The following is a 22,058-nucleotide window of genomic DNA, read 5'->3' on the forward strand; positions in this document are numbered from 1 at the left end:
TTGATTGTCGGTATCCCAACCCCTGTTAAACTCTGGACAATGCTTGGGGAATTAGTTTCAGAGCAATATTTAGGGTCTAAAGGAACATGTCTGTTTAATCTGGCAAAAGCCATCTCAGCAGTATTATTAAGCCACTGAGGGAATTTTCAAATGCTGGTTTCTTTGTTCTTCTTCCTTCTGGCATGTATCCTGAATTGCTCTCAGATCAGAGAGATGTGGAAGTCCCTTATGATTAAGGGTCATTTTTATGAGAATGTGTGGGTTGCCCTATGCCAGACCACTGCCTTTCATTTCTGTAAACCCCTTCACCTGTAGATGACAGACAGGAGTAACTGAGTGATAGCTGTTAGAAGGAAGGTGAAAGAGAAAAAGCTGTCACTGGAGGGTTGGCAGATACACAAATATGTGACTATCCTTCCGTGCTTATCCCAAGGACAGACAGTGGCCATTGAACTGGGTATTGCTTCACATAATTGCTGCCATTTAAGCACTGGAAGAGAGAAAATCTTTTAGCCATCTCAGGTCATCTGCCTTAGTTAGAAGCTATCCTTGCTGTTTTGCTCTGCTGGTGCTCAAGCTGCTGCAACTTGCTGTTTTCAAGTGTTGGTAAACAATTTGAGAATAGATGATACTATTGATTAAAGCAAATAGGGCAATGATTAAAGCTTCTGATATCCTACCATTTCTGTACTCAGCCAATTCTAAAAGAATTTGAAATGACGCCATGTGTTTTGATGTGGACATCTGTATACTGCAACTCTCTAAGTTAATTAATACATCTCATACTTGGTAGGATCCACTTGTCTGAAAAAAAAAAGAAAAAATAAACAGCAAGGGTTTAGAAAAATGTTTAGATACACTTACTTTTAACATGACATATTAGTCTGGTTCTAAATCAACATTGCTGGCTTTGCCTTAGAAATGGCACAGCATGGAAGCTGACATATTAGTCATTTCTTTAGCAAAGTGTGCCTAAAAGATAGGAAACCTGTTTCTGGTTTTGTTTATTTTTGTTTTAGAAATGCCTGGATTTCAGCTAAGTCGTGTTTCATGTTAGTCTTTTAAAAAGTGTTATTTGTACAAGTTTTTGAGAGATATCTGTGAAATAAACCTCCCAAATCCCTTACGTTACCTATTATATAGGTTTGTTTTGGTTTTTTTTTCCAGATGGATAGTGCTTACTAGTTCATAAGTGAGGGTTTTTTCTGATTTGCATTAACAAGGCTCAGAACCTTCTTATCAATATGGTTTTCTATTTCTAGAAATTTTGGATAATTTGTTCAAGATTATCCATATTATTATGCAGAACTGCTACATAACATTATATAAACTATTGATTTTGTATAGAAGTGTGCCAAAATCCTTGAAACATAGATGATTTATTTAAAGATAGTGATAAAAAAACCCGAACAACCCACAAACCTTGAAGATGGTATGCAAACATATAAACCTAATCAATTTTTCTTTGAGGGCAATCCTGGAAGGAGTTTACTATTTAGTACTTTATGTGAACCATGGAGGGGTGTTTTCACTTAAAAAGTGATCTAAGCATGCAATTTTCATTTAGATTATATTCTTGCAAGTGGATACACTTGCTTCTTTGACCGAATTGTGATTCTGTAGACATGCGTGTGCGTAGCCATAGCCTTCATCAACACATGTAATTTATAAGTGCATCCAGCACTATGCTGTGTAAGCACTTTTGAATTTAGGACTCTCTTAATCATGGAGAATAGATTTATTAGAGAAAGGGAAAAAAATATTTTTAATGAATAGAAATACAAATGGATCTGTTCTTTTCTCCAAATCAAAGCATAAATGCTGAGAATAGTAAGTGTTCTAATTGTAATTCCAGAAACCTCTCACGGTATTTATTATTTATTTATTTAGCAAATGCATCTGAAAATTTCAACTCTCAATCTAATTAATTCTGCTCACTAAGATTCTGACTGGCAAGTCTTCTCTAGGCTGAGCGTTTGTGGTTTTGCTGTTCATATTTCTTAATTATTTTGGTCAAAAACCTCTCTCTATGCTCATTTGCCTCAATTAATTTCCTTCAGTTATGACTGGATCCCAAGCAAAAGTCTTTTAAGAAGAATTTTCTATTAGTTTCTGCTTCTTTTACCCACTAGACTCTTTCGTTGGTTTTGCCAACATGTCTGCTTTTTTGGCACACCTGCTTTTGCTGCCTAGATTGTGTTAGTTCTTCTCTCAGAATCAATCGTGAGCAGCTTGCAACCAAATGCCTGATTAAAGAGTTAGCAGACCTTGAGTGCAATTACTTCAGCTCTATGGCATTCACGCATTAAACCCAGTGTTAATTGTTTCCCATTTTTGTAACGATCCTTATAATAGGATAAAAACAGAAGAGATCATTTCTTGAAGTTAAAACAGCAGAAAATAAAGAGATTTACTCTGATTAATCATCTCAATATGAAATTAAACACAAGCACAAGTAAACGTAGAGGGTCTTTGTGCTAGATACCAGTGAAAACTGTCATTGGTAGTGTTTGAAGTACTTACTTATTCTGGAGGCTGGCACAACCCACACATTTGTCATATTTGAGTTTAGACAGAAAGCAGGATTGAGTAAAGCAGTTTTTTAGTTGCTGGTTTGGAGGAGTTTCACACTGTTACTTATATAAAAAATATTTGGATGTTATCATCTATAAATGTCCATATCATGTAGTATGTATAAATATTCATCATTTTCCAGAAATGAGTTCTGTAGTTTCACTTGGACTACTCGTATCATATCACTTCAGTAGTTATTTTTGTATATTTGAAGAAATCTTAGTTAAAATATCTTTAAAGTGGCAATAAAGGATAGCCTGAAAACACAGTGAGCTGAGTGGTATCACAGACTAAGGACATCTTCTGAGGTTAAAACAACCCCTATCATTACTGGAAAACTTACATTTAGGTGTTTTCACCACCATTTAATTGAAGCGTTTATGCAGAATATCCTGTTCTTACCATTACTTGAAAATGGGTCTTCCTATGTTTATTTTCTCAAACATACCCTAGCTGTTTGCAGTCAGATGATGACTGGATTTTACCAGGAAACGTCTAAAGCAGAAAGGAGTAAATGTAATTTCTGTTTGTTACTGTTTTAAAAATAAAAGCATGAAAAGGAATATTTTAAAGTAAATTTCATCATAAAAGTGAAATTAGGAGTTTAAAGAAAAGAGTAATAGTTATGAAAAGAGGCAAAAAAAGATCTGCTTTTTTTTTTTTTTTTAAGAAGTAGAATATATCCCTAGAAACAACCACAAAGCATAACGATTTAGATCCATCAAGCAGGACACATAGCTAACTGTAGTAATCATATGGAGCTGTTACTGCTACCTTTGTTATTTCCCCATGGCCCTCTTGTTGTCTTTACTTCACCCAGTCTTCAATCAGATTGTAAATTTTGTGTGGGAACAGCACTTTCCTATGTTATTTGGGTATTACCTCTCATAGTGCCACTCTTCTATTTTCTTTTCCATCCTTCCCCTGCTCAGTGTTAAGCCTTTTACATTCAAGTGAATGGAAATTATAAACACATTTCTTCTGTCTGAAATTATAAGATAATAAAATATTTATTCTTTGGATAGCGTTTGCCATCTGAGCGTCTCAAATTCGTTTGCGAATATCACGTTAGCTTTTGTAAGTATGACGTCGAGCTGAAAAAAGGCGATGATCTTTCCAGTTATCAATAAGCAAAAACATCGAGTGCTTCACATCACTGGCAGCTGGCTGCAGCTGGCCGCTGTCAGGAGGTTCCTGGAAGATAGATAGATAGACCCCAGGTACCTGATTCTGAGTCTAATGGGAAACTTTCTATTGATTACAGTGACTTACATTTCATTACACATGAAGTCTGTCACAGAGTCAGTCTTCTAACCCTGTGTCCTGTACTTAAACCACATGATCGCCCTCCATCCCCTGAGTGAGAATGACTACTTATATCCTCTCACATGTTGGCTTCTCTGTCATTTTCAGTTTAGCTTAGAAACTCACTATCATGAATTCTTTAAGATGGTACTTGTCTGACCTGGCCCCTGATTTTAATTGTTAAGATTCAGGCTAGCATTCCAGATGGTCCCCTCTACAAGGGCTGCGCAAACTGGACCTGGTTGGTGCTTTGCCATTTCTAAGGAAAGTGCCAGCTGTTAGTCATTTTGCTTGTTGCTGAATATCATTTGAGATGATACTAGTGGGCAAAATCCTAAAGGATATTTGGCATTATTGCTCTGGTGAGTATCTGTCGCCAGTGTTATTGAGTAAGCAGTTTTATCTACGCCTGATAGTCATCTTGCGGGGGAAAAAAAAAAAGACAAGACGAAAGGAAAAAAAAATCAAGAAATTAGAGCACATCTGTCTTTCTTTTCCTTCCATCTGTCAACCCAAGGCATGTTCCATATCAAGTTTTTCCTAGTGTGGGAAACATTTGGCTTCCTTATTATGAAGTTAGCTATGTACTGTTTGATGTTGGATTATTTTTTGTTACTTGTACTGTTGTTATTAGGACTACTATTCAAAATATATTATTCAGAGGGTTTCTAGTTGCAATTCTAGAGATTTTGAACTGTGCATTTCCCTAAGAAATAATGATAAATAACCTTGCCTTTATGGAGCAAAGCCCATACCTTCTGGTCTTTTCCAAAATGCACACAAGGCATTTCTCTAATCTGTTACATAGACATGGTTTAAGCTCTTGTTTGCATTAGATGCAGAATAAATTATTTAATCATTTTGATTGTGTTCCTTTCAGTAAAACTAGTTACAGTAAATATTATCTATGACTATGTCCATGGAAAAAGACAATTTTGTGATAAACACTTATCCAAATGCAGTCTTGTCTGCTTTTTTCCCCAATTCCAAGGTACCTTCCAGAGAAATGCCTAATACCAAAACCACTGATATAACTAGCCTAACTGCTGGTTTTCTCCGGTACACTGTTACAGCTGTTGTCACTCTGCCTCAGTGCAATGTGTGTGCTCTTTTAAGGAGCAAAGGAAATACGTCTGAGTCAAGTAGGACTTCTATGACTATCCTCTAACCTGCATATGCATGAGGACTGGTCTGGCCAAATGTGAAGCATGCTTGACACTTTAGTAGTTTAGCCATTCTGTCTTTGCATAATGGAGGTATTAATAGAATAATTACCTGTTGGTGAAATCAGCAATCCTTACTGCAGGGCAAGGCCTCCATTACCTTCTGAAGAATAACTGCAGGATTTGGCCTTTAATGAAACATGCATGTCATTCCGTAGTGAAATTTCAATCTCGCTTTGACTGCCGCATAATTTTTGACTAGCTTTTTTGGCCGTTGTGTAATTCAGAAGTTGAGGGCATTCTTCGTATATAGTTCATTAATGACACATAAGAATTTGATCTCCATTTAGAAACCAGAGACATAAGCTATTAAAAGAATATATATTTAAATGATTCTAGGAAGTTCAAGCACAGGAATCTGCACACATACAAAAAACACTGACATACAAAACACTTAATGTCAAACCTAAGTGATTATTTAATATACTTAAAGCTAGTTTAAGAAGCCATGATCAGACTTAAATTTTTATATCCAAAGAATACTTATTAGCACACACTGGAAAAGAAAATCTAACGCTACAAGGCAAAAAAGTAGATTATGTATGATGAGTGTCTTCACTGCAAAAGATAATATCTGTGAGTAACATAATTTAGATGTAAAAGATTGCTAAAGTCAGAAACATTCAGAACAATGACTGTTATATAACAAGAAAAACTTGGGATTTTATTAGCTTTAGTGCTAGTGAAAATGCTGATAAGTCAATCCTAATCCTATTGATATCGGCAGGAAACTTTCCAGCAACTTTACTAGGTTCTAGGTTAGGCCCATGTTTATTAGTTCTATAAGTGAAATTCAAAATTGCGTGAACAAGTATTAAAGTCTCCATTTCAGAGAATTTTCTCAGCCTTGTTGTTTCGCCTTCTCTTTTTACTGGTTTTTTTTTCTAGTAGCTCTAATGTAATAATGACATCTTCTTCCTCCGTTCATTCTCTCTAAAGAGAAAACTTTCCATTTTCAGATTTTTGCTGATGTAGGTGTGGTTATCTGCCATTTTTGACTAGTTATCACCCTACTTTCAGTTCCTGTGGAAATATCTCAGGCTTCCATATCTGCTATCTGTCAACAATAGAGATCAAACCAGGGGGTTTGGATGGATTCTTTATGTGCCTTGTCAACCTGTGAAGACTGAGATAAGGTGGCTTCCAGAGGCACTGAGCTCTGTAATGTATTCTGCAGTTTGATAACACCTTAAATCTCAAAGTACCACCATGCATTTTCTTCCATCTGTCATAGCAGTACGTATCAGAAAGGATCCTGATCTACTACTATGGGAGAAATTGATATCAAAACAACAATGCAACTCAGTTCCATTTTCCCATAAATAGATATAATTTATTTAATAATTGTTCTAATGCTGAATTTTCACTCAGAAATATTTGCTTTCTGTTCTGTAGATAGCTAGTAATGTAACGTAGAATGTATCATGACATAACAGCAAAACTTGTAAGCCATTGTTTAGGTTTAGATACAACCTCTTTGGACTTCTTTTTTTAATATTCTCTGGAAAAACAGACACACAGAGCATGTGCATATACCTTTACAATATTTTTGTGAAGTGTAATTTCATTTCTTTGTGCCTCTGTTTTTCATGCTTTTATTTAAATTAATACTGTTGCGTAAAATAAAATGTGAAATAGGAGGTTTGGGCTTGTCAGTTTGCCTAATGAAAAAGTAGCATTTTAAAAATGCATATAAATTACCTTTCAAATGTTAGCAAATGTTGGGTTCAAAAGTCAGCAGTCTTCGACTATCTGTATTAATAACCCTGGTCTTGTGCTCTAGGTGGAAAGTGCACAAATAAGTCCAGTTGTAAAGATTGGGATCAAAGGTGATGGCACCCAACAAATTCTGTGAAAGGAGAAACTCACTAGTATGTAAATTCAAAAAAAACATGCACCAAGCAGTAAATGGTTTATGTTCAAAGTAACTGTCCAATGTTCATGTTCTCCATTTTTTTAGACAGATAATGTTGGAGAAGTCACAGGCCAAGATTGTGTTAAAGTCAGTAATTGAACATGTGACTTAGTGAATCTATTTCCAATAGAAGTTAAGCAGAATTAGATGGTGATCACCAGGTGATGTAACTTCAAAGACTTCTGCAAAGTTATGATTTTAGACCACTGAAAGAAAGAAACAAATTCACCCATGTGAGTTCACTTGACTAACATTAAATTCAGCTGGCACAAATGAGGCTAGATCATCAACACCAGAACATCAACACAGACTATCAAATTTATCTTTTGGCTTATTTCAATGAGACGCGTGGTATTGGCAGCATTTTCTAAAACTATCCGGATGATAGTCAGAGTTCTTGTTTTCCCTATAACTTTTAACGTGTCAAGAGCATGCCATATGTAATTTGTGGAAAATACTGAAAATTGGATTAAGTCTAATAATAACAGTGATCCGTGTCAACTCTCATTTGACTTCTGCATGAGTCCGGCAGAAAATACATTTCTAACTAGTTACTTTCACAGTAAGATACCTATGAGAGTATCTGCTGTTTTGATAGTATAGTAGTACCGCCGTCTTCTCTGTCTAGCTGATTTCCATGCAAAAAGGCTTTATTTTTCCCTCTTTCTTTTTTCATCTTGTTTGTTAATAAATGAGGTTATAGCTTTCTTACTGGCTAAGCTGCTGAAGCATATTTTATATCTTTTCTAGAAATCTCTGTTTGGAAACATGTTAATATGCTTACTCTTCATTTTTCATCTTATTTGGGACTATAATTTCATGTAGCAGAGATTTGCCCTAGTAGTCAACATAGCACAGGAATGAAAGACCCATTATCAAAACAAAAAAAAGCCCATTCAACCACTCAAAGTCCTGACATTCTCTGAGGATTTAGTTTTCCAAGTTTTGACATCGTAAGATATTACCAGGAAGATGTACGTATGTGTTATATGCGGTGGAAGAAGAATTTGTAGTCAGTATTTGCAATACGTATTGTTCTCCGAATAATCCTAAGTGAAAAACTGAGGATTTTTTTTCTTTTTCATATTTGCGTATGCAAATTGAGAACTCCAAAGCTCTGGGAGTTCAAATAAGAAAAAAAAGCAAAAAATAAATTTAGAAATCTGCTCTTAGGAAAGCAGTTCTTAAGGACATTCTGTCCCAAGTATCGAAACAGCTTTTTATGGTGCAAATACATTATTGTCTATTTCCTTTTCCAGTAGAGATGCAGATATGTTTTAACAGGGGTGTTTTAATTAACTTATAGCGTGTGCAATCGATTGGGATAATAATATTAGTTTCAAAATTAAAATATTATAGAAATTGCATCTTTCCCAGGATGCACCAGCTTAACCGTATTATCCTTGACAATCATGTCCACTTTCAGCTTTTCCAGTGTGGATCCATTTATCTAATGTGACAGCTATAGTGTCCATTGTGTTAATAGATGTACAGCTGCTTTCTAGAATCATAGCATGTAAAAGGTCTTATCCTCAAAGGGCAATGCTGCTGCTGTTTCTGCTTTCCGTGCTTGTAGGAGAAGACATGACTGATGACTCAGAATTAATTGTAACCCAGTGAGCTGTCAGTGACAGATACCCATTACACACGCTAATACTAGTTCAGGAGGCAATGTTCTAATGTACTATTCTCCCTACAGCATCCCTAAATTGAGAGCCTCCTTCCTTGCCCTTCTCCCGCCCTCATATTCTACAGGATATCTGTAGAATCTTTATGAGAATTCAGTTTTTTTCTGCATATATTAATCCTTGATTTATTGAGGAGAAATATGATCTTCTTAATTGCATTTCCTTAAACTCACATAAATAAAAGAGAAGATTGACATCATGATGTCACTATGAGCAGTGGTTATTTTAGAGTGTGATCATTTAAAGGGCTTCAAATTTTCTTTTTTTTCGTTTAAAACCGTGTTAATCTACCTTTAAAGCCTTATGATATGAAACTTCCGAGTGAACTGCTGGTCATTTGCTGCTACATCTGTGGATTTTGAGGTATGTTTTCCTTCCTCTTACATGCACAATTAAAAACAAAGCATTCAAATCTTGAGGTTAGTTCTAACATAGAGCAAGGGCTGCATCACTCCAGACAAAAAATTGCTCCCTTTACACAAGAGACACGGCCTTCTTGATTTCCAAGGTTATATATATGCTGTACTAAACAATGCCAATAGAACAGAATACTAAAGGGGGTTTTATCACATCTTTCTTTTTCCTGAAGATCACTGGAAAGTTTCCTGCTTCCTGATACTGCATAACTGCATATCTGCTGTAGTGACCAACAGTGACGAAAGCATAAATACAAAGCACTTCTGTAACGCAGTAATTATCAGCCTCAACAAAAAGATGCAGGATCAAGAATGATTATTGACGTGATACCACATGTATCGGTTTACTCAATACAATTAATAAAACTTAATTGATGAAATACTCCTGTGACTCATTCAATACTACAAACATAAGTTATGTTAACATTATAAATATAATTGCAAGTGTAACTGTCAGTATTTTTGTATATGACAATAACAGATTATTTTTATAAGCAGCCTCCAGATAATGTACATTCCTCAGATTAGAAATATTCTCCATTGTTTCTTTTCACATTTAAAAACCTAATTTATTGTTAAAAGAAAGTCCTAGAAACTTTATTACCCTGTTCGCATTACTGAAGCCAGATGAGTTTTACAGAATGTAAATCAGGGCAAATTTATTATTATAATTAAACTTGTAAAATTTCGGCAACAGCTGTTTCTACATTTTAATAGCTCATATACATTATTGATCAACACATGTTTTTACTAATGTAAAACTTCTCAGAGTGTAGAGAAGTTGCGCTGGTTGTTGTTATCATTGGTACAGTGCTTCTGCAATGCTGCTTCAATTGAGTGCACTTGTAATGTGCATTATCTGTCTTACTAGGAGGAGCTCATCACCAAAATCAGACTGAACAAATAAATTGAAGATCACTAAAGTCTTTAAATTACTAAAGATCACATAAAATATAATTCCATTACAACTGTTTTTTGGTATGTGAGTTTCTTTGCTGTGATACAAAGAAGTTCTTATTTCTTATGGAATGTACCAGAGCAGCAGATAAATCAGTGTAGTATCTTTTTGACAGTGAGATCTACTTCTTCATGTTCTTGTAACCTAAATACTTAATGACAGCTGAAATTTCAAGTGTTGAATGTCCACAGTCAAGTGTCTAAATAGTTACGAACATAGTTCAAGATCTACCTTTTCTTACTGGTAGGTTAACTTTGGGCATTTAAATTTGAAAACTCTGAATTTTATGTCTCTCTACTGTCAAGGAGTATAACAACAGAGTTGTCAAAAGAATTGTTCTGTCTTAAGTCTTCTAATACAGGTCCTGAATTTACCTAGTCATCTATAGTCAATAACTGAGTACAGTCACCTCAAAAAGGCATTTTAATGTTATTTTATAATCACATATTTTTTAGGATGACATGAATATTCACTAGAGCTGCCTCTCTCTCTCCATTAACTACAAATGTGTTTAGAAAACCATCCTAGATACAATACTGATTTTTAATAGGTATCTACAAAAATTGTTACAGTTTTTAATTAATCCTTTCTCGGAGTTGTTTTCCACAGAGTTCATGGTAAGAAACATGTAGCAAATTGTGGTGTACTAACATCTAGCCATTTGGGTGAATAATATTTCTGAACATTAGCTTAGTTGTCTACTGGTAGCACACCTGGCTATTTTCTTTTACGTTTTGTTGTGTACAGCATTTTCCATCTCTTCCCCCCACTTGCCTTTCCATGCATCTGAGATATTAATTTGCATAATTGTAGACTTAGAACTGATTTCCTGAATCTCAGACAATTAATTCAAGAGGACGGAGACTAAGACTTAAAGTCTTGAATATTTATTAGTATTTCACCAGATTCCCAAGTTGAACAAGGTAATACTCTGATTTAGACGAGATTAAATTGTAACACTCAGCTTTCCTGTTAGGTCAAATTTAACTTACAGTCAAGGTGATCACAGATAGATAACAATGCTTATTAGGAAAAGGATTATTTGCCTTATGAGTGGATATTAGGAAGGCAAAACTTAAAATAAAATATATGATATTCCTGTGTTTAGTGTCTTTAGTTAAAGGTTTGTCAGTCTTTAGAGTGTCCAATTAATAAAATAAATGAATAAAAAATTCCAGCAAACCCCAGGAAGAATTCATGGCACAAAGACAATAATTTCTTGAAACAAAATGAAGGAACATCGCTGCATAAATGAAGGAAGAAAGTTTTATTACTTCAAAAGATGACTGAAACCATAGGATTTGACTGCAAGTCTTTCTGCATTTGCTGTCTCTGCAAAACTAAAACAACTTTCAAGCAGAGGCTGTTTGTTCCCCACGTTTAAATATACTTGGGACCATCAGGCAGCCACTTCCTCCTCCAGGCTGTAATTGATAATATTTTTCACCCAGAAGAAAAGGCCAGTTCTCTGCAGCTCAAGTAGCAGAGGGATATAATAGGCAATTATATTTATGCTTCCTTTTAATATATTGCAGTGCAATTTACTGATTTCTATGGAATTTTAGTGCTGTGAAATTGAGCAGAAGAAATCAAATGACTATCTGGTGTAACAACAATTTACATTCTGAAATCAATACCAACATTGTTACCTTTGAGGGGAAAAACACGTAAATACCTAACCACTCCAGCTGTCTATATGGGTAGCGTAGTATGAACACATAGCATGAAGATGCAGTATGAATTGCTTTTACTTTTTTTTCATTCTTAGTTTAGCCTGAGAGATTGATTGAAACCTGATCTATCTCCATTGTCTTGGTTGCGTGGGTAAGATATCAAGATGGGCATGGAGAATGGGCTATCCGGTGATGCGAGCAGGATTCTTGAATAAGGACAGCCATAGGGACTGTACGAGCGAGTTTAGCTTAGATATAGCCAGGAAAAAAAAACCCAAAACAACAAACCAACCCTATTTCTCTTAGCAAATTGCAGGGACCTACTTCACAATTTATACGTAACACGGAGTTGAGCCGAGATGATCTGGGAGAAGCAAGGGTGGCTTTTACTAAGAAAACAGAATGATTTTATCTCAGATTTATATTCTTTTGTAAGCCTGAGTGAAACATGAAGGAAGAAGGTGGGTGTAGGTGATCACCGAGCTGAATTATACGAAGCCCTCTTTGAGGCGCTTTGTGGCCTTCCTGCAAGAAACACTACCACTACACAATTTCAAACAAGGTCACAGTCTAGAAGTGTATTTTCATTCATCTTTCCAATTTGGAAAGGAGAAGGTAGATTGTAAATTTTAGAAGGCTTTCATTAAGTCAGTCGGAACTGAAAAAAATGTGTGACAAATTGTTTTTTATTTATAAAACAAACTAATACAGAAACCACATGTTAATTCAAAGACCTTGCCAATTCTTTCCGTGGAGCAAATATATACATATTTTTTGTGTAAGTTTCCAGTTGTATTTTAATTCAAAAAGAATCTCCTTATCACAGATCACACTCTTGCTGCATTAAAAGGTGCACTGTTTGTGCTTCCAGTGTAGGAATTTAAGAGAAAAATGTGGTTTGTCTTACAAGAAAGCAAGAATTTAAACTATAGTTAGTTAAAACTATATTTTAAAGCTTGGTGGTGCCCAGCACATCTTTTCTCTTCCCCTCTGACATTGTTATTAGTCTGGTTTTTGTGACTTGACTACTTCTATTTACAGGCTTGATCTCATAAAAAAAAAATATATATCCATGTTTTAGAACATGAACCAGGAGTTTTGGTTTTGATCCGGAGAGGAACAAACTATCAAACGGACATGTTCCACAGAGGAAATAGTTCAGAAAGGAAAAGAATTTTTACTGATGAAAAATCTCCACATTTGAAATAGAAGATCTCAGACAATTGAAGGTGTGTCATGCTTGAGTATATATTCTGATATTCCCATTCTGTAAAGCTTAATTGCTGTGAATTGGATGTTTTGGTGAGTTCTGCCTGTCTGGAAAATCAAGGACAGAAATCAAGACTCTTACCTTCCAACTACACTGAGGGGAGAAGAGGCCATTTTGTTTTAAGTACCTGATTTGTAAACTCAGAAGCCAGCTGGGTTGCTTAAAATTCAGCCGGTTCTATTTGCAACAACCCCGTGTAGAAATGTTTTTTTAATTATAGCTTGTTTTATAACAATGGATAGGATCTGTAGCCAAATCCATCCCTGTGAGACATTCAGCAATGGAACAATAGTATAATTATTCCTTGGATCCCTGATTAGCAAAAACAATACAATAGTTGTACAAAGCTTGAAAGTCTGGTTTTCAGAATAAAACAATCTCGACATGCAAAAGCTCCTCTTAATGCTGGTTTCTGTAACTAGCTATTTGATTCAAGCACATAATTGGAGGTAAAATTCATTTTAGAAGCCAGTATACAATGGAAAGCACTGAAGAGTTTTGAAAACTAGTGTTTATATTTCCTACATTAAAGTTCTATTTCCAGTACAGCTCGTAACTCATCTGCCATAGGAGATTTCAGACACTCGATATCACGTGGCATCATCTTTCCCCTACTTCAGACTTTCAGTACCCAGGTCAACAAAATAACTTACACTATTTACAGCCCATTTTCTGCCTGTGTGTGAGGATTTCCAGGAAAATAAGGCAACAGCAAAAAGCTTAAGTCTCACAAGCAGTGCCCAAAACTCACTGGTATTGGCCCAACTTTTGTAGAAATCCATGCTGAGGTACAATTCCTACCAATTCTTTTGCTTAAGTAAGGACTTCAGGATTGCATCTTTAATGCTCTACGCCACTTTCCGAAGCAATAGATTTTTATGGAATGAAATTACAAATTCTGGTATCAGAATACATTTTATACAGCTAGGATATATTTTTAAAATGTTTTCAGTATCTCCAGGTAAAATATCGTAATGAAGAAAAATGTAACATGCCATGTCAAGCACAGGTTCTACTTTACTGTGCTTGATAAATAAAATTAGGAATATCAACACCCTCTAACATCCATACCTCCCCTCCACCCAAGAAATCTTGTTGATATTTTTGTTGGCATTTTCGAGTACCACAGCTATTAATTATGTCAAGTAACTTCACAAATCACAATTGTCAGAAAGTGCTAGGTATGTATTTGGTTTGATTGTAGCAGGAAAGAAGCATCTAGACCAGTTTCATATGTGGTTGATTTGATATAATTTTGGTTGTTGCTATGCTTAAAAAAAGTATTGACTGGCTGACAACCTGGTCTGGAAATGAAAAAAAAAGTATGTTCCTATTATACTTGAACTGTCCTTTTATCAGCACCAGAGACTGCTATCTTTTATCTCCATCTAAGATACAGAATTAATTATTCTCTGTATCTCTTCTGGGTGTAAAGTCATACTTCACCTGGATGAGCTTTATAGAATCTGCTGCAATAGGTGATTAAAAGAAGAATGATTCCATGTAGCTGATACCAATTGTTTTCCTGATTTTTAAACTCAGCCCAGATTCAAAAACCTATCAAGTCAAATTGCTCAGAATTATATATTGAAATTACTTTGACACCAGTTAAAATCTTACTGTTTCGACTGAATTTTCCTTTCAGTTTTGTGTTTCATTTAACAATGATGGGCTGTTTCCTGATTAAAAATAAAGACTGAAGGTTTTTCAGGACCTGAAGAAAACCAATATTTCCTCCCTGCCCCATGACGGTTTATGATTGAATATGTCACAGATTTTAGATTTGAATTTTGGCCAAGTGTTGTGGACCTGAACCATAACCCTACCTCATGCTGTATATAATCCTGCATATGTTGTAGCATAATTAAAATTGTAATTACTTGTTATCATTAGTGCCAGTGTTGTACCAACTAGAAACCTCATTACTCAGAATAACTTGATTCTGTCTTTAGGTAAAAAGAAGTCAAAGCCGTATTGGGTTGCACAAGGGAGTAAATAAATACAAACGTAGTCTCAGCATGTTGTAGGATTTTCTTCTGAAAGAAGAGTCTCTGATACCATTGTAGAAAGAAGAAATTCAAAGTATGAGTGAGATGCTCAGAGCCGGTGGCTGGATCGGGATGGTGGTTCACTGGCCTGTACGCCCGGTGCCAGTTGTTGGGGGCGAGCGTCCGTACTGTCAGGGTTTATCCCAGCGGCAGCTCAGCCACCGCTCAGCCGCTCGCTCGCTCCTGCCCTCAGTGGGGTGGAGAGGAGAAAAATGTAACAAAAGGCCTGAGGGTGAGACAAGAACAGGGAGGGATCACCCACCGACCATGGCCCCAGGCAAAACAGACTCGGATTGGGGACACATCAATTTAATTTGTTACCAGTTACTTGAGAGGGTAACAAGAAACAAAGTCGGATCTTAAAAACAACACCTTCCCCCTGCCGTTCCTTTCTTCCCGGCTCTACCTCCTCCCCAGTGGCTCAGGGGGACGGGGAATGGGGGCTGCAGGTCACACATTGTTTCTGCCGCTCCTTTCTTAGAAGATGAGAACTCACAATCTTTTCCACCGCTCCAGTGGATCCCCTCCTCATGGGACAGTCCACAGACTTTTCCGGCGTGAGTCCTACCCGCAGGATGCAATCCTTACCTATGGGATTGCTCCAGCGCAGGCTTTTACCACAGTCATGGATTCTTAGGGAGCTGCCACCCGCTCTGGCATGGGTCATTCCATGGACTTTGATCTGTCTCTACTTCATTGTGAGTCCCATTCTCCATGATCTCCCTCAGGCTCAGCATCTCTGCTCCAGCGTGGGCTTCTCCACGGGCTGTGGGTGGGTCTCTGCCCCACCGAGTCTCTCATGGCTGCAGAGGGGCCGCTGCCGTCTCACCATGGGCTGAGGGCAATCCGTGCTCCGGCACAGCTCCTCCTGCTCCATCTGTACTGACCCGGTGTCAGTGTGTCTGTCTTTCCCAGATCTCAACCCTCTCCGGACACACTCGGCCCAGCGGCACCCCAGCATGAGGTGCTTCCGAACTCTCCCAGCAGCGTAGTCACGGCCATCTCCAGCCGGTGGCGCCGGCCCGGTGCGGGCAGCCCCCGCCCGGAACGGGGTAGGGGGGGTGCAGCCTCCACATCCCCCTCTCCTCACTGCAGGCCCGAAATCACCTTTTAATCTCCTTTGTCCCTGACTTAAATAGGGCATTGGCAGAGGTGCCGATTGTCTCGACCCTGGCCTGAGGGCCTGAGGAGGATGCGGAGGGGGGTGGTGGTCCGACCCGGCCAGAGACCAAGCTGACTGGTTTTGGAGCTCAGGAAGTTACAGGGTGTGAATCCCCTTTCCTGCTACCAAAATCCTTTCACATAAACCCAGCACACTTCCCCAAACCGAGTGTGCATGAGATGTGAGTGTGGATTCTCTGGCAAGCTCCAAGCTGGACCAGCCAACAAGTAGAAGGCCCCAGGTCCGGGCAGGGGTATCAGGTGGGTGAAGTGTCCGTGCGGGTGTTGGAGGGGACTCACGACTTGCCCGTAGGACAAGTGTGAAGTGCTGCGTGTGTGCAGCGAGCACCCAGCTGGGCCAGCTGGCAAGTCGGGGACCCGTGGGGCGGGTAAGGGGGGCCGGGATCTGGGCAGGGGTGCTGGGCAGGTAGAGGCGCTGTGCCGGTGCTCGGGGTACCCATGAACGTGCGTGTGCCTGTGAGCCTGGAGTGTGGTGTATGTGCTGCACCAGTGACCTCCTGCCTCTGCCACCCAAGGGGAGGAGGGGACGTGGCCGTCTGTGTCTGCTGTGAGTCCTGAACGTGGGTGCTGCTGGAGGCAGCGCCTTGTCTGCGGCTGTCCGTGTAGCCACAGCTGTGGCTGTGTCAGTGTCCTCTGTCTGTGTGTCCGTGTGTCTGGGATACATGCTCAGTGTCAGTACTGCAGCAGTTTTCCTAGTGCAAAGAGGAAAGTGGCAGATGCATCCCTCAGCCTGGGCAGACACCCCAGTCCCCGAGCTGGGCTCCAGCAGCTGGGCAGGAGGGTCCTACACCAGGCAGCTGGAGATGGTGGCCACATACCACATCACTTAACACCCTGATAAGCTCCCAGTAGGTTGAGTGACAGTCTTCTCTTGCAATTAATATGATATGCCCTAAGCTTAAGCATTTGCTTTCAGTCTCTTTGTAGAAGGCTTTTTCCACTCATTGTTTTGATGGCACAGCTTAGTCTAAAGTTTCTTGATGGACTGCATGCTGTCTCTTCATCATCTCTGGAACTGGATCACTGTTTATATGACCTTTAGGTTTTTTTTATAATCCTTTATGATTTGTGGGGTCCTCAGTGATGAGAGGCTCAGAAAGCCAAGCTGACATATTTTTTTCTTATTGTTTAAAGTATGGATTTAAAAATTTTTAGCACTATCAGCTAAGAAGTTGCCAGTATTAGTGTTAGGCCTGTGCCATTTTACTGGCTGACTGGTCGCCCGTCAGTACAGAGTCAGAGCAGATTTTGACTAGTATGAGGAGCTTCTGTTACCCAAGATCAGTATTTTTACTACATAACTCATGAAACTAGACTTTCTTGTGATTATGTATTTTTCTGTTTATTTGAGTGGTTAATTAATTACAGAGGTTGAATTATTTTGCAGAATCTTAAATAGATATTTTAATCTCCCTTTTAAGATTTGTTTTCTCAGTCATTCGTATTTTTTCATAGAGTCATTTAGATTAAAAAAATCTCCTTTTCCTGTGCCTCTTACTGATTTTACTAGTGACAGAAATTCTTACTTTGGAACAACAGATCTCTAAATTTCGGTTACTGGAAATAAATGCAGGAAGAGAAGATTTTAAGCTGTGTAGTTAGCTATATTTCTATTTTGTTCATATTGAAGGAGAAAGAGGCTGCTAGCGATTAAAAAAAATTCAGAATTTTCCAGAATGAAAAGGTTGTAAGAAAAAATAACAAAGTGTGAGGTAAAACTTTATTAGCGATAGTATATAGAGTTAGGTCCTCTATTGCTGTAAATGAATACAACTCAATGACTCAGAGGATCTATCTGGTTTTTCTACAGCTAGATTCTAATCCTAAAGCTAGAAAAGAAACTTAAAAGCAAAATGCTAATTATAAAATCACAGCCAAGAGCAAATACTATTACATTTATTTCTATACTGAATTACACAGTAATCCAAAATTGACTTAATCAACTATCTATGTCCACCCAAGGGAGACGAATGAAAAGAAACCTGGTAAAGGGCATTGATCATCATGTAAAATGGTAGCAATTACCATTAACAAATAGTTTTTAATAAGCAAACATACGGTTAGTACTATTAACTTGAGGTTTTCCTCATTATTAAAAAAAAAAGAGTGAACAAAAGAGAGTCAAGGCAAAAAAGGAAGAGTCAAGGCCTGATGTTTGTCCCATTAACTTCAGGAAAACTTACTTGGATTTGAGATGGACACAGGACACCTGATTTTAGCTACTTAAAAATTAGTAACTACTGGAAGATACCTGTTGTAGTATCTTCCTGATGTTCCTTTCTCCACTGACTCTGTAGAAACCTTGAATTATTAGCTTAGATAAAACCCATAACTTCCAGATGGCTAATAATAAGAAAGCAACCACTAAACTAAACAGTTTTTAAGCTTAAGGCAAACTGTGTGAATCTCTTCTTTATTCTAAACCAATCAAGCTAACCAGATCACTCAGGTTCCCTGCTGCTGAAAATTATTTTTATGGGAAGATGTGCTTTAACTTAGTTTAACCACTCTCTTGAGATGCTCTTGAAGTCGTTGTTTCTGATGCTTGAAAGATGCAGTATTTTGATGCATGAAGACCCGTAATATTCCTTTCATGAATCCCACAGTCGTGGTTGCTAAACAATTTGCAGTAGTACTATCGGCTCTGGAGCCCGTGGGTAATCACTGTATCATTCTGTGGCCACAATTCACAAAGTCGTTTTTTTCTCCAGATGAGAGAGGTTCAAAATCAATAATGGTTAACTAAACCAAGTGTACACTGCAGGTTTTTATTTTTTTTTTCTTTTGAGATGACTGTAAGTTGTTTTTTTTTTAAGAAGTTCTGGAATATCTGTGATTCTGACTTTTTTTCACTGTGTTGTTTTGAACAAAGTATGTGCTATTTATTTTTATTTCTCTTACCAGAGTGATAATTGCTTATTCTGTCATTGCATTCTTTGATTCTTTGCTGACCACTGTGATTTCACAGATGTATTATCAATCCTAAATATTCATATCAGTTAGATAATTGGTATCAGTTAAATATCCTTATAGTTATGTATTTATATATCCTTCTATTCCTGGAAGATGGTGAACATTTTTACTGGCTTGTTTAACTTAATGGACTTCTTTTTTTCCAGTATGAACAGTTATAATACAGGTTTTAACCTCAGAAATATATACTTAAGTCATTTGCTTTTCATAACATAGTTTGCAATGGTTTCTGCTTCTCAGAGAGAGTTTTTATAGATCATGCTTTTAAAATTATGAGAAATATACCTGTCTACTGTTCTCTTTCTTATGGGAAGCTTACTTCACAGTTGAGCATGTGCAGACCTTTGAAATTTAGCTCTCCCGCTTTCCATCTTTCCTGGGTTGCTTTAAAAGCAAGTAAAAAGAAAAAACAAACAAACAAACAAAAACAAAACATGACAAGCAAACACGATAATAAGAATTGCCTCATAAGCATTGCCAGGAATCTATTTGTATGTCAAAAGTTGAAAAAAAAAAAAAAAAAAGAGTCAGGAGAACAGAAAAGAAGAGCACTAATCAGCCTGTCCTGTGCTCTTCTTTGTAGTCCCAGCGCCGTGTTACTTTTCACCTCCCTGATGGCTCCCAGGAAAGCTGCAGTGACAGTGGTCTGGGAGACCACGAGCCGGTGGGTGGTGGAACCCTGATCTCACACCCTCTCCCTCTGGTTCAGCCGCAGGACGAATTCTACGACCAGGCTTCACCGGACAAGAGGACTGAAGCTGATGGCAACTCCGACCCCAACTCGGGTGAGTCACCATCGGCGCTCTGCCTATCTGAGTTGCTTTGGCAACTCCATTACTTTGTTTTTCATCCCTTTGAGCTCTGTGATGGTAGATACGTTTGTAAGCATGTGCATGAATACTGGATCGTGATAGCTCCTAACGCTTGGTGGGAAATAATGTGGTTTGCCTGAAGTGCCCCCTGTAATTTGACTGAAGAAACAAAAATATATCCAGTGAGAAAAAACAGCTCCAGACAAATTGCACAGCAATTGAGAACAGCTGGGAAGAAGGAGGTCCTACAAGGTAGCAAGCTTTTCTCGATGTTTGCAGAGCTGTTGCTAGTTAGCATTGGACTTCGTTTTAGGAAAGTCATTCTAAATACACATTTAAAGAACAAAGATAAGGAGGTTGCACTGTCTATTAGACTAACCTAGAAAAGAGTAAATCAATGAAGCACTGAGAAATTTAAAGAATCCGAATTTCTATAACAACCAAACCTACAATTCCTCCTTCTAACAGAACAACAGGGTTTCTTTGTTAGGCTGGAATGGCACGATCTGCGTTTTGCAACTGTTGGATATGCATTTTTAGACAAATATTAAGTATGTGCATTTGGGAATATGTCTGATTTGGGAATTTCTTTCTTCTTTCTTTCCCTATTATAGATTTACATTATTGCAGTGTTAGTGACAGTCAGTGCTAAAAAATGAAGTTAAATCTTAACCAATATTGTGACTCGTATTTTGGAATTAAAATGTGGAGACTTGGGACATACTGAAAACTGGGAGGGGCAGTAACACTGCCCTAAAGCCTCTTGTTTTCTTTCTGGAATGTGGAGACAAAGGTTAAAAATCTTATCTGTGCTCTTGGAAGGTAATTGAACTTGAGTTCTCTTGCATCCCAGGAGTATAGAAATAAGAATTAGTTTCTCCCTCTGGCATTTTTCCCTTTTGTGTAGATGATTATATTGTCACTAGGCTCATACAAACCAGGAGAGAAGGTGGCCCTGGGATCGGATGCACAATATTAAGGTCCGTGTTCTCATTTTGGGCAGAGCTGGATCTGAATGATGACTTTTAAATAATGGTAGATGAGAATGCGAACTGTGGAATATTGTCCTTAGAAAAATTCTTCTCATACTTTTTATGGGAGGACAGAGGGGGTGTCTTGGTTGAGACTCTACAAAGAAACAATTTGAAATGCTTACTGTCTCAAGAGTTGTGTTCTGGTTTCCCTTTTCCCCTTTCTCCTTTTCCTTTCCTTTTTTTTTTTTTTTTTCCCTTGATGTGACACCTGTATTCTCTTTTCTTTATCATAATGTAAATGTTGCTGGAACTATGACCTTAAACCCTAAATCTGTCAAAATACAAAGAACTTTAAAAGAATAGCAACTGTGAATGGATTGACTCTGGAGCAAGAATGTATGTCCGCTTAAACGAGCGAGGAGCTTAAGTGGAATTATCCTGTTAATTCTCTAACCACGTATGAGACGTGTGAAAGATTTAACGAGATCAGAGAGGAGTTTTAAGGCAGCATTGCGTGTTGGCACTGTCACATTGGCTTCACTGACTGAATTGCACATCTCTTCAAAATGTGACATAAAAATCCTTCAGGAGTTTGGAAAAATGTGCTTAATAAAGTTTATACCAAGTAATTAAAAATGTTTTTTTAGCAATTTTGTGTCAAGCACATTGTGCAAACGTAGTACATTAATCATGATGATCTATTCATCTCTAATACAGAGACTAATATAAGATTAGTCAAAGTGAATAAATGTTCTTAAAAGTTATTTGAAAAGTTTTAATATGTCTGTGGTTACACCTGGTTTAGCCTTGGGGATGCTAAACTCATGGCAAATTTATGAAAATCTAATCATCAAGTTGTACTGATGATTAGTGAAGTATTGAAGTATAGGTTTTTCAGCTTTTATCAGACTAAATTAGGACAGACATTGAAATTGTGCATTTCACATCTCATCAGATCTCACAAACTAGGAAGGGAATGATATGGTCGTTACTGTGACAGAAATCATCCTAGAAAAACTCAAGGCAGGAAGGGAGTGATGCTGCCCA

At 37.7% G+C, this 22,058-nt stretch overlaps 1 protein-coding gene across 1 annotated transcript in view; it reads left to right on the forward strand.

The window, feature by feature from the left end:
* Positions 1–22,058, forward strand: part of PCDH9 (protocadherin 9) — a 708,293-nt gene that overhangs the window by 445,044 nt on the left and 241,191 nt on the right. The window contains exon 2 of the mRNA XM_086611729.1: positions 19,809–20,010. Coding sequence (XP_086467855.1) covers positions 19,809–20,010 — 202 coding nt within the window. The remainder of the gene's footprint in view (positions 1–19,808; positions 20,011–22,058) is intronic.

Source organism: Tauraco erythrolophus, chromosome 1 (genome assembly GCF_009769465.1).
Source record: "Tauraco erythrolophus isolate bTauEry1 chromosome 1, bTauEry1.pri, whole genome shotgun sequence".
NCBI lineage: Eukaryota > Metazoa > Chordata > Aves > Musophagiformes > Musophagidae > Tauraco > Tauraco erythrolophus.